General features: G+C 38.7%; 1 protein-coding gene across 1 annotated transcript in view; it reads left to right on the top strand.

The window, feature by feature from the left end:
* Positions 1-7,938: 7,938 nt before the first annotated feature.
* Positions 7,939-17,714, top strand: part of LOC139451131 (AF4/FMR2 family member 4-like) — a 154,090-nt gene continuing 144,314 nt past the window's right edge. The window contains exon 1 of the mRNA XM_071232927.1: positions 7,939-8,264. Coding sequence (XP_071089028.1) covers positions 8,248-8,264 — 17 coding nt within the window. The 5' untranslated portion in view covers positions 7,939-8,247. The remainder of the gene's footprint in view (positions 8,265-17,714) is intronic.

The raw sequence follows: 17,714 nt of genomic DNA, 5'->3' as shown, positions 1-17,714 counted from the left end.
TACACATTATCTTTTTCAAAACAGTAATGATTACCGGCATAAAAATCCTTAAATACATATTTTTATTGAATTGCTTATTTTTCAAGAGATGTGTTCCTACTGTTACCATTAAATCTTCATCTGAACATTAATTATGCAGATCTGTTGACATGTTGAAATTAAGAAATACATTAATGTTTTAACATATCTTATAAACAAAATTAGAACCATGTATTTCTTATTAATAACATGTATTTCTGTAAATACCATTTTAAACTATTCTGTTACTGACATTGTCCATACTATCACTGACATTGTCCAAACTGTCACTGACATTGTCCATACTGTTACTGACATTGTCCATTCTGTTACTGACATTGTCAATACTGTAACTGACATTGTCCATACTGTTACTGACATTGTCCATACTGTTACTGACATGGTCCATTCTGTTACTAACATGGTCCATTCTGTTACTGAAATTGTCAATACTGTTACTGACATTGTCCATTCTGTTACTGACATTGTCAATACTGTTACTGACATTGTCAATACTATTAATGACAGAGTCCATTCTGTTACTGACATTGTCAATACTGTTACTGACATTGTCCATTCTGTTACTGACATTGTCCATTCTGTTACTGACATTGTCAATACTGTTACTGAAATTGTCCATTCTGTTACTGAAATTGTCAATACTGTTACTGACATAGTCCATTCTGTTACTGACATTGACAATACTGTTACTGACATTGTCCATTCTGTTACTGACATTGTCCATACTGTTACTGACATTGTCAATACTGCTACCGACATTGTCAATACTGTTACTGACATTGTACATAGTATTACTGCAACTTTTCAATACTGTTACTTAAATTGTCCATACTGTTACTGAAATTGTCAATACTGTTACTGACATTGTCCATTGTGTCACTGACATTGCCCATACTGTAACCGAAATTGTCCATTCTGTTACTGTAATTGTCAATACTATTACTGACATTGTCCATTCTGTTACTAAAATTGTCAATACTGTCACTGAAATTGTCCATTCTGTTACTGAAATTGTCCATTCTGTTACTGAAATTGTCAATACTGTTACTGACATTGTCCATTCTGTTACTGACATTGTCCATTCTTTTACTGACATTGTCAATACTGTAACTGACATTGTCCATACTGTTACTGACATTTTCCATACTGTTACTGACATGGTCCATACTGTTACTGACATTTTCCGTACTGTTACTGACATGGTCCATACTGTTACTGACATTTTCCATACTGTTACTGACATTTTCCATACTGTTACTGACATTTTCCATACTGTTACTGACATGGTCCATACTGTTACATTTTATATGGTAACAGTATGGACAGTAACAGTACTGACAATGCTAATACAATTATTGATTATTGACCACAGTCAAATAAAGCTGCTTGCCATTTTGAAGACCAAATACAGGAAGTAGCGTAATAGGGACACTTTTTGAGGTATCACTCTTTTACAAGCATGCTCTTTATATGACCACCATAATTCCTTATTTTGACAATATGTTCCCGTGAACAATTGACCTCTGCGTGTGTGTGTGTGTGTGTGTGTGTGTGTGTGTGTGTGTGTGCGTGTGTGAGTGTGTGTGTGTGTGGCGGGTGCCCCTAGTGGGGCAGGATACGCTCATCTTTTCATGAACACCTGGTATCATCACTTTGATAGTGATTCATAAACACATGCTCATTTACGCAGTCGGAATCGTACGGTCGACTGTAGCTATAGAAAGTGTTTCTCGTTTTTATTTCATCAGCATCTTGATGCGCTAGGGATCCTTCTATGAGATCACATGCTGACACCGAGAGAATTAACTTTGTGATACACAGCAGTTCCCATCAACAGCAAAGAAGACAAAGGAATTTCTTAGGAATGGTTGAACGAATTAGCCATTGAAATGTCTGGTATTTTCGGCAACTGCATTGGCAAGAGAGACTCCAGCAAGAGAGCACGTCCGTATGGGATATAGTAATTGTGTGCGCAAAGCATTTCATGATCATTTCGCGTCTGGTATCTTGGTGTACTGTTAGGACGAATCCTATTTCCACGTGCAGCCCTGGGTATTCCATATTTCCTTCTTTGAGACTTTACTCCATACACTATATTCGTACATAGTGTAAATAAAAGCGACAAAATCCTGTTCATAATCATGAAAAATAACTGCTAAAGCAATCACTTGTAAGATTCCGACTATTTCAGGAATTTTTTTTCGCAAAAAGGTGGGCGTATCCTGTCCCACCGGTGAAACCCATCACAAACGCATACAAAGGCAAGTCAAATGTTCACTGAAACAAACACGAGAGCATATTTCAAAAGGCTATGTGTGTTGTAACGCTGATTAAACAGCTTTTGAGCAAAAGTCGTATGATGCTCTTTGAAATCTTTGAAGACAGAGCAATGTACCTACAGGTCGTTACACAAAAGCCTGGAGCAGCTGGATGTTGCTCAACATAAAGTTACAGTTGACTAGCACCTTGTGGATATTAAAATATGTTAGCTGCCGAGTGCACGATCTCCAAATGTTCCTATAATTGAACAACTTGGATAGGAAAGTGTTCGTACGGGAGAATACTGGTGGCTCTTGGAATGTGAAATGTTGTGAGACATTTAGGGAAATTGATTTTTGCCTGAGAATGCTACTTAAGTTTAAAGTATCAATTCCCTTGTTTGCAAATTTTAAATTCTGGAACATGCGGTCTATATTGTTTTGGTGGAGTCTACTTATGGTTGGGCCAAACTTCTAATTTCAAGATCTATGCTCTCTAGTCGGGACTGTCGGCCTTTACTGTTTGTAGACCCATTCATTATCCTCAGTGTGTAGTCATGAAATGGTTGGTTTTATCTTCTTTGTCAAATACGTCAATTTGATTGTTTCTCCAGCCATAATGATATCAGTATACAACGCTATAATATACCATCTTTTCGACTTAAAGGATGGTATTCACAATTTCCACGTACATGTTCATGCATGGCGCACAATTTGGATGATTGCGTGTTCGTTGGGAGTGTGATACTCACTTTTGATTGTTAATCTGACAGGTGCTGCCAAAAACAATTTTGTCTTACCATAAGTAACACTTACGCAATGCCCAGGCTTCTGAAAATCAACGTCAACGCGCCGTTGGTAGGCCGCAAACAGGAATGACACAAAACGATGTTGCCAGACATTTTTATGTTCATCGAAACACAATATCATCAGTTTTATCTACAGCAGAGCAAAAAGCATGATTTGTACGGTCAAAAAGACAACCATATTCGGTTGGTGTATCAACGGAATCGATACCAAACCGCCACATTAACAGCTCGGACAATACCTGGGTGAGACCAATTAGTAGCAGAATCGTAAGCAACGGTTGTGGGAGCACAACATCCGACGTCACTGTCATCCACGCCCAGCTTAGTGTAAACAGCATCTGAGGTTCAGACGACAAGATTGGGGCAGTATACTATTCACAGATCAGTCCAGGTTTCACCTGGACAACTCTGATGGTCGTGCGAGGCTCCACCAGGAGGCGTCCAGGACAACGTTTCAGCGACGATTGTGTTATTCAACGTTGTCAGGTTCAAGCGTGGATGTGTAATGGTATGTGGTGGCATCACAACTCATGGGAGAACACAACCCATCATTGTTAATGGCAATTGGCATGGCGTACGCTACCGTGATCATCTTCTAATGCAGGGAAGTATGTTGAACGATGCACTTCCGTATTTAGGTGAGAAGCAGTGCGTACGAACCAGGTGTCACGTGGTCACATAAGCTCTGCTCACTCACGAATTTTAGTACACTTAAGGGCTCTACAAACATCAAAAGAAACATCAAATGAATTAAGTTTTGGAAATCAATCAATAGTGTAGTTGAATATGGCCATTTTCCCTGAATTGCTTAATCATAGTTTAAGTGTATTTGTAAACAGCTGAATGCCTTACTGACGTTTGCCTTTATCGACCTGCTTTGGGGATGCATTTTTCCAAACGGTCTTACACATAAAACCTCTGACACATTTGATCAAGTAATAGTAATAGATTCGAAATCAAGGAATTATTTACAATTCTAAACCGTTTTGAGTTCGTGGTCAAGGTATGCGATCATTAACTTCCTGGTATGACAAAAGATACCCGCTTCTGTTTTGAATTGCCTTTTTCATTAAGGCGAGATTAAGCAGGACTACAATAAGGTCGACCTTCGCTCATGTATACAGACAATGGTTTTGTGTTCCTACATACTAGGCTCAAGATTTACCTTAACTTGCTGCTTGTGTGTTGTTGTTTAACGCCGCACTCACCAATATACCAGCTCTTTGACGGCGGTCTGTAAATAATCGAGTCTGAACCAGACAATCCAGTGATCGACTTCATGGGCATCGATCCACGCAATTGGGATGCGATGACATGCATCAACCAAGCCATCGAGATTAACCACCCGATCCCGTTAGTCGCCTCTTACGACAAGCATATTCGCCTTTTACGGAAAGCATAGGCTGCTGAAGACCAGTTCTACCCCGGATCTTCACGGGTAATTTACCTTGAAATAAAACCGAAATTACAAACTTGTTTCGCAGAATGTACGTGCTACTGGGGTCACATAATACGTTTTTTGTTCAACGGATCTGCCTTCTCTTCTTTCTAGGTTATATATATTTGAATTGACATATATCGTAAGGGGAAGCAAGGGCGTCAGCGAAACAAGTCAACAATAATGACATTCACGAATAATTCTCGTGACTTATGATTGATTGGTGCCGAAGGCTCCACTTGTGATAGGGAAATCCTCTTTTTTCTTCATTTTCTTGTATTACATGTATTGGTAAAATAAAAAATAAACTAGTCGCAACTCATAATTACGGATTATGTATCTGTTTGTCGTGAAATAGTGTGAGCCCCGGAAGTAAATTGACAAGCTCCTCACAGCGGCGCCCTGTACACCCACACCATGGCGCGGTGATGACATACACGTTACACCTCTAACATAGGATAATTTGCATATCACGCGACCGGACTTTTCTGTTGTTTGTAAACAAACGCGCTTATTCTGAGATCAGAACAGACTGGACGAATGCGAGCCTTTCGGTGCGCTTTACATATTGTGTTGCACAATTATAATATTATTATATAATATATAATTATATACTGTGCGACTACAGCCGCGACAGTGAGGTGCATGACAATATATAGAGATTATTACACTAGTGTGTGACACGCTGATGTTACTAAACGAGTGTCAGAATTCCGATATTCCCGAGCGGAAGATTGTAATACATGAATTCTGACATGAGTTTCGTAAAATGAGTTAGACACACAGGCGAGTGAATTAGTTTTATTTTCACCCAGTTTTTCTTAATCCTCACGATCGCTGTCTTCGAAAGCCACAATATTGTCGAATGACGTTAACAATCTTCAGCTATGGCATCGTTTCTAGTGTGGCGTCGTTCCGACCTTACGTCACAATAACATTCGCATGACGTCAACCACTCGGTTATTTCTGACCCTATGGGTGATAAATCGTTGTACATCAAAATAACAGTATCGCTAATTCTCCTAAGGAGAACGTTTCGCCGACGCATGCGTTACTCAACGTGGTCAGTTTCTGGGTGGAAGTGTATTGTTATGAGGTGGCATCACAATTCATGGGAGAACACAGCCCATCATTACTAATGACAATTGGAATGGCGTAGGCTACCAGGCCTTAGGGTCACGTTGCAGCAGGATAATACCTGCCCACAAGTTCCACGTGTTTTAACAGACGTTTGGAGGCAGCATAACATTGCTGTATTGCCATGGCGGGTTGCTTCTGTATACCTCTCCCACATAAAACATCTCTGGGTAGAGATAGAGTGACGCCTACGACAGGACCAGAACCACCCGGTATGTTTGTGTTTGTGTTTGTTGTTTAACGCCGCGCTCAGCAATATTCCATCTCTAAGACGGCGGTCTGTAAATAATAGACCAGACAATCCAGTGAATGGCATCAGCGCAATTGGGACACGATGACATCCATCAACCAAGTCAGCGAGCATGACCACCCGATCCCGTTAGTCGCCTTTTACGGCAAGCATGGGTTGCTGAAGACCTATTTTACCCCGGATCTTCACGGGACAAGCCGGTATGTATGTATGTATGTATGTATGTAAGTGCGTGCGTGCATGCGTGTGCGTGCGTATTTAATTATAACTCGTCAATGCAATTTTTGAATAATCAATTTTGTTCTCTATAATGACAGCATTGTACCATGTGTGCTTACTTGTCTTATTATATTTTCCTTGTATTTGTGTCCATTGAAACAGTTAAAATGTATTTACTTGCAGTTTGGTTTAACAAATAAATAGCATTTTCAGGACATGTGTATTGTCTCAAGTGATTATAAAGATTGTTTTAGTTATTTTACAAATTGATTTAGACATTGATTATAACATATACATGCCAATATGCCTTCTTACCCCTGTGTGCCGATTTTGCAAAGTGATGTTAATAAGTCACTTCAACTCACTTGTACATTGTACGACACACATGTACACGAGGAAACATTCAACTTCTCGCGTTTGTATGAGTCAGCATGTCGCTTCTATATCACACTTGATGTTTTAGATTTGTATGACTGTTGTTTAAAGATTTTTGTAGAATTAGGAATCGCTTAGCCAACGAAAAGGAATCAAACACAAAATGACCTATAAGTGTTTCCCCTAAAGCTAACGGATTATCACCAACCATACTTCAAGTCGGCCGAATTTGGTCACATGACTGTTTGACGTCAGAGTAGCGATGTTTGTCTATTTGGAGAACGCAATGTTTATGCAATGGTAAACAATTCGTGTCTCGTGGTACTTTTATTTTAATAGTCCTGTGAAGGAAGATAAAATTCTCAAAAATAAACAATACTTTATGAAACCGTGGAAGTGTTCTGGAATTTTTTCGGATGTCACATTTCCCTCACTCAATCAGCTGGTGCAGGGTGATACGACGAAAAACTATTTTCCTGACGACTAGTTCTGAGACAGAATTAATAATTGGAGTTCTCCCTGAAGGGATTGTAACTATAACTGTAACCGTTAAACTGTGAACGAGGTCAGTTTTCATTCAACACAATTTGCAAATATAATTGCATCAAATATTTGGGTAAACGATGATTACTTCTATTAGTGGTTTGAACTGATAAAATGACAGACATCTGTAGCGATTTGATGTTTACCCACATTTTTATTTTCCAAATAGTGGGGTTGGTAACGTGGAAAACGAATATGATCAATGTTGTTACTCCCTTTTTTGTTTATTTGAACACGATTGTAAAGATATTTGTCTTCACACAAACATAAGTTGAAGTACTCCAAATGATGTTGAATATTGCTATTATTGAAAAGGCAGTTTTTATTTTAATTTTATTATTATATATTTTTGTTTGGAGTGGGGGTGGGGGGCTTTGTATAATGAATGTTCTCCTTTGAATACATTCGCAGATGTAGATTGACATAAACAAACACAAATCTTGTTTATAAATATTTGGAATCTTATCGAGACACGTATTATTTTAATTCAGTAAAACTTAATTGTTTACTCATCATTATATCCTTTGTTTCAAGTGAGTATTTACGCATTTTTATAATTAGCGTGTGTTATAATGTGAATTTAGGATGTATGAACTTGAAAAATGTATTTACGAAATATATTTCATTTCAAGTTAACAAAGGAATGATGAATTCAGATTAGTAGCTGATTTTTTAAAGATTTGTATGTATTATTTAGGGCGAGATATGCAGTATTCAGTGAATCACATGGAACATGTTTTGTCTCTAATCGTTCAAGTAGATCCATTTAAACATTTCAGACACGAAACAACTGAGACCGCTAGAAAATAGTGCAGTATTAGCAGTCGTCAGTTATCAGTAGCTGTCATTCGCGAAACCTTACTTGGATTCTCAACTGTAATGGCGATTCAAGGCTGTTATCATCACGTTTTATGTTCTAGGAATTTCACTGTTGTGCGACTCTCCTGACAATTCTGATGGATATGCCATCAAACTTTATTTGTTATTTTAACTAACTGTTTTAAAGTTTGGTTCCACTGGATAGTGAACGGTTATTTCTCAAGGTCTCAACATGTAGGCCATCATCATCGTCTGAAAGCTGCGTTCCCTGTTTCACGAATTTGTGGAACTGTTGTGATCGACAGTATTTCATTCTGGCTCAATTGTTGACAACTTGTTTTTAAAACAAACAAGTCCGAAATGTCTGGTCATCAAAGGTGAGATATAATCATAAATACAGTGAATTTATTTGTATCACAAAACCTTTTTGTTGCGCATGCACTGAAAATCAGCATTACGACTTCGGGGACAAACTCGGCTACTATTTGTTTGTTTACAATTTCGTTACAACTCAGATCATATAGGCCTTTCTTGTTTTGTTTTATATTAAAACAAATATTTTAAAGAAATGTGGAATATTCACCTTTATTATATATATACATCTATGCATCGTTATGGGATGGGACAATTTTGAATGTAAATCGCATTTTCAATCACACCAGTGGTCTCAATCCAGGCTCAGAGATCAGACAACTTTGCAGGCATAGAAATGAAAGATGAAAATGGACCGATACAACACCTAATATCATATCTTTCACCCACTAAAGTCAAACTTCAGATGTCGAAAAAAAATTACACGCATTGAATCCTTTTCTCAGCTGTCTGTAGAAAATGGCCGCCATATTGTCTCGGAATGTTGTCACTCGGCTGACATACTGAATTCATGCATCAACTTCCCTTGAATTGTTGTGGTACATATCAGTAATTTAAATGAAGTGTGCTCTTTAAGTATCCAAGCTTTCCGTGATTACATATGCGTTATGAAGACAAGTGTTGTGTGCATTGGTCTGGGCTGAGGTACTGGTGCGGGACACTGACACAAATTGGAGCAAACTAACCTGACCCAATTTTATGAATATATACGTTGGCACTGCTAATTAAACTTACCTTTTGCTCCTTAAAATTGTCATATTTATCTAAATGTTTTGTATTACAATGTCAATGAATTCTAGGGTTCTATTTGCATCAAATATACAGTCTTTTATTATCAATATTTATTTTTTAGGTTTATTACTCCTTGAAATTGAATGGATTGAATTAACAGTTCACATTGTTTAACATCATGCAAAGCTAGACATATGACAAGGCTTTTGTACAAAGTGTTTGCCTTGATGCTCCTAAAGATGACAGGTAACAGTTCAGTCCTTTTAGGTTTCATGTGACAATTCATGTTTTGGTTTTGATGGGTTGGAACTGTGAAGTATTACTCGATTGAATAAGTACTTGAACAGGTGCTTCTTGAATCAACTTGATTAAGAAGCACCTGTTCAAGTACTTATTCCCAATTCACCTTTCTCAAAATTAAGTAACTGCTATTGTCAGTAGACGACAAAACATTAAGATTCTTCAGTATAGAAACAAAACCCTGGTGTGTTAGTCATTTATTGTCATGTTTATGTATTGTAATAGTGAAAGCTTGTGGGACAGAGGTAACTAATGCGCCGATATATGATGTTGATCATTTGAAATTGTAAAACCATTCTGAAGATGACTTTATTGATATGCTCATACAGTCAAAATACTTTATTTGAATTGGCTTGGTTATTTTAGTGATATTTCAAACTTGCTGCTTTTGCATATAATCAAGACTCTCAAAGTTTCATTCATCATGAAAAGACAATGAATCTAACATATTTGAATGTAACCTTTTAGTGGGAAAAAACCTTATTTGATGCTTAGCTTACCAATTGTTTCAAGGTAGTGGAACATAATTTCATGGAAACAGCATTGTGGAGGACACTTTTTATGTAGATGAAGAGGTAATAACATGTTAATATGAGAATACAGTGAAAATTGCCCTACATTTTATGAATGAACATATACTAATTAAGCAGCTGTTACCTTATACCTTTATTCCTTGTGTACCTGTTATATCATTTCTAGTTTGTACAGGGAGGTCAATGGTGGCCATGGATACTTGATATTGGTGCAGCTTTGTTGATAGAGGTTTTCATTGGTACCCACTGAGCTCTATATTAGCTACATATTTGTGTAAAATATACAAATTAATTCACCATAACCCAATCAACAATACTGCATAATAACTCAATGTAGTTTCAGCCTGCTTCTTAACATGTAGGTCTTTAATACTTTATAGATCTTTTCTTACTGACCTAATGCAGGCATCATGTATGAATGAACTCTACTGCAGTGCGTAATGCACTTGATCCCTGGATGTGAAATATCTTGCTTTGGTTATCTGGGTTAGAATAGGTCTTCACCAACCCATAATTGTCGTAAGAGGCTTCTATGCTTGTTGTAAGTGACGACTAACATGATCAGGTGGTCAGACTTGCTGACTTGGTTCATGCATGTCATTGTATCCAAATTGCATGGATCGATGCTCATGATGTCATTCACTGAATTGTCTGGTCCAAACTCGATTACTTACAGACCGCCGTCATATGGCTGGAATGTGACTGCATGCAGTGTGAAACAAACATACTAACTTGGACTGACTGGCTCGCCATGATATTGCTGGAATATGGCTAAAAGTTGCATAATACCATACTCACTCATTCTGAGATCTAGTATCAAAATATTTCATATTCTATACAAGTCTCTTTTATTAATGTTTAAACATTCAAAGGATTATTAAACGGGATGAAGAGCAATATCGAAGTTTGATTTGGTACAACATGTACAATATTGTACTTGTACTTAAAATTTATTGTACTGATATTCTCTGATAGAAAGATACGAAGTGTGTGACAAGCAGCAGGTTTTCCAAGTTGTCCGTGATTAACTTCTCTTGTAGGAACATGAAGGGCAGAATGTATCCCGTGGTGTGTCTTGTGGTAGTTCAGTTATGCAAATACTAAGCATGATGTAAGACAGTGTGTACAGTCATCAGTACTTGACTCATTACTGTTGTGGGAGCTACTTGCAGCAGGGTAGCAGCTATCTAGGACACTCTGAGCAGAATGATGGAAGAATTGTTATTGATTGAGAAAGCACTTCGACTTGATGTGCCTGCACTTGCTGATGTTGTCTGCATCAGGTTACAGGTTGCATTATCACAGTCAATTCCAGTAATTGATTTGTTTGGTTATTAATGTCTTACTCTTAGTGTACATGTTACTTGGTAGGAGTGCATAGAACAAACATACTTTCATGTTGGGAAGGATTCAGTGGTGCTGTGGTTGGTGACTGTTTCATGTTTGTTTCATGTTTGTCAATCACGTTCATGATAACAATTTATTATGAAATATTTAAATAGCATGTATGATGTTAACATTGATATTGTGACTTAAGGAACCAGGTATACAGTGGTTACTGGATAGTTTTAGACCATGTTACTATTTCTGTAATATTGATCATGTTGATGTCTGTTTCTTATTTGAATTTAGAATTGTATGATTCTCAGATGCTCTGAAAACATGACTAGGCATCATTAAGCTATGGAGTTGGCACCTTGTCATTTTGTATACAGTGTGCAAGGGTCTGTTATCATAGAAGTATTTCATACCTTCTCTACCTTCCTTGTCACTGTCAGTTCACATGTTAAACTGCACTAAATCAACATCTCGACAACCCCAAAGTAGACAATCCGAGGAATATGCGACAGATTTTTGCAATGTTCCAGGTTGTACACCTATCTTGTGACAGTATAATGCAAGAGTGACTGCTGCCTTTAGCAATCTTTCAGCAATATCGCGCCAGGGACACCAGGAATGGGCTTCACATATTGTGCCCATGTGGGGAATGGAACCTGGGTCTTCAGCGTAATGAGCAAACCCTTTGACCTCTAGGCTACTCCACCGCCCTGTATAGTGCAAGAGCATGTGGGTATTTCAGTTTCAACCCTATTCCTGATTTTTTGGGTCAAAATTTCATCAGCCATGTTGACAATATATTCATAAATGGATCCCATTCACTATTCTTACTTCCCTTTGATCAAAGAAGAGCAATATGAAGACATTTAAATTATATGCAGAAATATTGCTTGAACTTATGTTCACCAAGTGAACTGATGCCCTAATATTATTCACCATCATTGAATTTGATACAGGTACTACTGTTCATATGGTGTCAATGTTTACTAAATGCTGGTGACCTTTGACCACTCATTAAGTACTGTGTTATTGAGATACATCATGTTACTTTTGCTGCTAATTTTTTAGCGTGTGTAGGACAATTATAGTGAGTGAAGGTGTGAAATATGCATGACTTAATTACAGTGATAACTATGCACAGTTTGGGATACAAATATAGGCCTCCTAACTTGTGACAGCCTGGAGGTTATAGATCATCATGCAGATAACATATCTGATAAAACAGTCATGAATGATGGACAGTAGTAGATTGTATATTCCATGTATTGAATAATGTATGTACACAAATGCTGTCATTGCAGTGTCATTAGTCTCATGTTGGGAGTGCAAGGAGTCAAATATTGTTTATCTGCAGTAGCCGACATAGTTGACAGTGAACTGTCAACACCTTTGTATTCATGAATATGGGCTGAACTATCATTCTTTTAGTTTACACATGTTAAAGTTTACAATGAGAAATAATTTTGAATATGATAGCTATGAAATTGTTGAAGAACATGTTTTCGTCAAAAATGTTAATAATATTCATTTGAAATATGTTGCATTTAGATTTTGCCCATGTCAATTATTCTGAATATTGTGTGATGATTCTCTGTGGTGTGACTGTCTGCTGACAACTTGAATTATTGTTTACACTGATGAGAATCAGCATGAATCATTTTGCTGAGAAAATGTGTGAATATTATCTCAGATAGATCTGATTGTTCTATTGCAGTGGCTATTGGTTGTTTGTGGGATTATGTCAGATTGTGTTTCAAATTCACAGAAATATATGGTCCCATCGGCCTACATGTTCAGTTTCACAGTCGTATTTGGCATAGGCCTATGTCTTTGCCAGTGGTGTATACATGACAGATATTTTACTAATTAGTACCTTGCCTACTAGAGTGAATGTACATGTTGATCATAGGAAACACATGTATTTGGTAGTATTGATATACACTATTGTTTGGTAAGTCGAAATTTCAGCTCCTAGTACTAAGATTTGGTATGGATGTGTGAAGTAGTTGGGATGTAATGTTATTTTGATTTACCTGTAACAAGCAGTATAAATTTTCCAACAAGGTACAGAAAGGGAATACAGTATATGTTCAAAACAAAATCACAAAGTCCTGGATGAATGTTGTGAAATCGGTAGACCCAGTAGTCTTAAGCCACCCTGACACTTGCACGATTTTTGTCCCTGCAATGCAGCGCAATGCGTCGTGGCAAGGCGTGGCATTTCGGTGGTACGCAGCGGAGCGTGAAGCCGCGTTTGCGCCCTTTTCGTGCACTGTACACGCATAAGTTACGCAATGCACAGCCAAAAATGGGCCGCATTGGCACGCAATGGCACGACTTGTTTACGTATAGATAAAGTATTGTTCGCGCATTGTTCACGTCTACCGTACCGCAATGTCCCGCAGTGTCACATACGACACGCATAGTTCCCGCTGTTTTCCCGCATCTCCACGCATTGCCCCGACGACTTCGCGCATGCGTGGCAATTTTTGGTCCCACTTTGTCCCGCTTGGCGGCACGCTTCAAATCTCGCTATTAGCGTATGTATATAAACTCCAAATAAAATGGATGCTTCATTCCTCGACTCGCTGTGGACGATACAACATGCTGAATACCAGAGACACTGCTATTGCAGAACAGAGAAGGTGTCTATATCTGGAAGCTGAAGAACTATAACTTCTTGAAGAGCAGGAGAAAAGGCAGCAAGAGCAAGAGGAAGAGCATGAAAAAGAAGAAGAGACAACCCTAGCTAGAACAAGGAAAGCAAGGACAGTGTGGTTGGCGACATGAGTTTTGACATTATGATCAGCTATTGACAGGACTCCTTAAGGAAGATCCCAGAGTCTACAGGAATTACCTGAGAATGACACCAGAACTGTTCCAAGAGATGGTGAAGTTAACCCTCACCTTAAGAAACAGACCACATTCATGAGAACCGCTTGAAGTTGGACTCAAGCTGGCTGCCACCCTCCGCTTCCTAGTCACTGGAAATTCCTATCCAAGTCCACAGTACAGCTTCAGAGTTGAAGCAAGTACAATCTGCAAGTTCTTACCAGAGGTGGGCAAAGCCATCATTGAGGTCTACAAGGACGAAGTGCTCAGCTGCCCAAAATCTCAAGAAGAGTGGAAGGAGGTTGCTGAGATGTTCAGCTCCAGATGGAACTACCACAACTGTCTGGGGGATGACAAGCAAGTTGCTATGAAGAAGCCACCCAAAGCAGGGTCCCTCTATTATAATTACAAGGGCTTCCACAGCATTGTACTCATAACTGTTGCAGATGCTTGGTATAAGTTCTTGTATGTTGATGATGGGGCAGAGGGCGGTGCCCCATTGAGCCAGTCCGTCTGTCTCTTGTCATACAACTGTGGGTAGTCTTTTACATATTCTGCTAATTTCATGGTACCCTCATCTGTTCACTTATACTCCTTGGACACTCTGATTCTCTTCTTCTGTTTTACTGTGGGCTCTTCTTCACTTGACAGTTCTATTTAAGTCTCTGCAAATACTTCAAGTTGTGTCGGTGGAACAACTTCCACACTTGAGCAGGAGGAAGGAGGAGAAAGATCCCTCTCCCTGTCTGCAATCTCTGTCTCTTTCTCTGTCTCTGGCCTGTCCTCTTCCTGTCTTTTTTGCACTGGTCTTCCTCTTCTTATACGGACTTTCTCCTTGTAAGGCATGTTGTCCGTTTGGTGGCAAGTTGCAGCATGACCAGGACCCGCTTACATACGCACTGACGCGAGCGCCGTCGTCGCTCATTGGTCGGGAACTACGCGCGAACAATGCGTAAACACTTCGTGAGCAGTTCCTGCATTGCGCGAATGGTTCGTGATGTGCGCGACCTATGCGTGAGCTGGGCGTTCCATGAATACGTGAACAACTCGTGACAACACCCTAACGACCGCACGATCACTCCTCGTGAACGCGACGCGAACAGGCGCACCCACAACGTGGACAGTTCGTGACCCATGCGTGGCATGGCGTGTCAGAGCGTGTAGTGGATTCCCATGGCACGCATTGACACGCACTGTCGGCAGTGTTCGCGCCGAGTACGTACAGTATTCACGCATGGTTCACGCAAGTGGCACGCACATGGCACGAAATTGATGCGTGCCAAATTTTTGAACATTTTGAAATACTCTCTACGACATGGCACGCATCCCCGCATTCCTCACACTCTCCTCACGCTCGTTCCCGAAGACTTTAATCATTGGCACGCCGAAGTGCGAGCCATTGCGGGAACAAAAATCGTGCAAGTGTCAGGGTGGCTTTAGATGCTGCAATTCACTGCTGCACCAGTGATCGTGGGTATGAATCCCAGCCTGGTATTGTGTTTCCAGATTTGTCAGCACCATTCCAATTTTTGCAATAAGAGTCTTAAGATCTCTTTTTCTTCAGGTTTTGTATATTTAAATCTAAAATAGGCAAAAGTTTTTCTTCAAATGTGCAGAATTAGAGTTATGTCCCTTGACCAGACTCGTCATAATGTTGTTATACATTGCAATAAAGTTCCAGATGGCAGTACCATGAAGCAGGTCAGTCACTCTGTTCAAATCCTTCGGTTGGCTTCCCCAGTGTAATGTCAGTTGTGAAGCAAACCATTGATGTCACCAGTTATATGACTGAAACATTGCTAATACTTGTGACCGAAACACTCACTTCATGATTTCACTATTGTCTTATTAGACAATGTTTTGATTTTGTCTAGAAAGAAATAGTAAGAGAAAGTAAGAGAAAGAAATGTTTCTTTCTCTTTCTTATTTTTTTCTCAGGTTACACAAGTAATAACATCTACAATTACTATTAATGAAATTATTTCATCTGTAAAAAGGTGGATGTGTTTGGCGGAAGTATGTTTGTATTTACTCGGTAGACAAAATATAGACACTGAAAGTGAAATCAGAAATGTTGACAAGACTTATTTTATTACTGGCCTGTGAAGAGATCACCCGTTTAATAAACACACAGCTTTATTACACATTGTGTAATACCAAAACACATGCTTATGTACTCTCGGAACACGTTTCACGAACAAATATTGAAAGCTCTCAACATCCCTTGGCTTATTCAACCACATTGTGTATGGAGATGATAGATCACTGGGAGCAGCGTATGCACACTCGATGACCCCAGCAACCTTGTTGCAAGGCTGACGTCACATGGCATTGTTTTGCGGATGGATCTTGCAACAAGATTCAACAAATTACGTCATCGGGTATTGTGACGTGATTGTAAACTTTGAGGTGCAAGGCGATCGTACTCTAGCGCAACGACAGTCGTTAGTCTAAGTTAAATTATGTGAGTTGTGATAGCCTTAGCACTACGATAATTTTGTGGGACGAACGCCTGAATTTTAAAGGTGGACTATTGTATGATATTAAATTCATACGTTTCAACTTTTGACGTGTTTGAAGTATTATTCTGTTAAGCTCCATTGGATTATGCCATGTATCGTGTAGGTGTCAGTCTATTTACACTCATCAGTATAATTCTAAAAACATTATAAATGACAAGTTATAAATAAAATACTAAACTCGCTCTCGTGTAAAACCAATTTTATGAAACTCATGAATAGTTGTGGTATCTGACTCGCTTTCACTCGTCAGATACCAGAACTATTCACTCGTTTCATAAAATTGGTATTACACAGGAGCTCGTTTAGTATTTTATATATATGATATGTGGATTGTTGACATGCAGAATTTCAGTTATGAGCATGCATGTGGCATATGTATGGTCACAAATATGCACAAATCAAGGATAGACATGGCCACTAGTCTGTTAGTCTGAGACTGTTAAATAGCTAGAGGAAGTTGTTTTCTCTCGAAATCTAGTTATTTTGCATTAGTGGACTAGTTTGATATGACTGAAATATCCCCTGGAAATATGAGAAAGTGAGACAATACACATTGTGTAAGACCTTGAAGGGATTAGTCTCCATATCAAAGTAAACATCAAAGAGTTAACGGTAAGGTATTCAGTAATCTTGATCAAGTCAGCTAGTTCCTTTTTAGCTGACTTTACTGTGTAGTCGAGAGGCATTACTTTTTTCTACGCATTTTGAATTAACACCCTTAAATTGAAGTACTGTTCAACATGTTCACATGTTTTAATGATTAAAGAAAACACAGGTTAGCTTCAGAGAATCTAGATAAGCTATTCGTTTTTTTTGTATTTTACCAATGGGTTTGATTTTGATTGGGTATCCACACTTTGTAGTGAGTATTCAGGTTTTTTTACCCACCTGTTTCTTAACATTTGAAAATCTGTTTCGTAACAATCCATGTAAATCATTCTTGAAGTTTTCTTTGGAGTGTCTGTCTCCTTGCGACGTCCTGTTCGGGAAGCCATATCTTTGTTAAAACTTATCATTGCCAGAAAGGTGGTTGATCATTAGACGCTACTTTTAAAAACACCATTCAGCGACTGTTTAAGATACTGACTAGGCAGATGTTCTTTTCACATGGAATCTATCAGTATTTGAGTTTGTCACACGTTTTACCGAATGTAACTGTTTGTAAATGAATGTCAGCTGATACACATTTATATAATCT

This window comes from Haliotis cracherodii, unplaced genomic scaffold (genome assembly GCF_022045235.1).
Source record: "Haliotis cracherodii isolate W230 unplaced genomic scaffold, xgHalCrac1.p SCAF_8, whole genome shotgun sequence".
Taxonomy (NCBI): Eukaryota; Metazoa; Mollusca; class Gastropoda; order Lepetellida; family Haliotidae; genus Haliotis; species Haliotis cracherodii.
The sequence above is the reverse complement of the archived record's forward strand: the minus strand, read 5'-3'. Positions and strand labels throughout refer to the sequence as shown.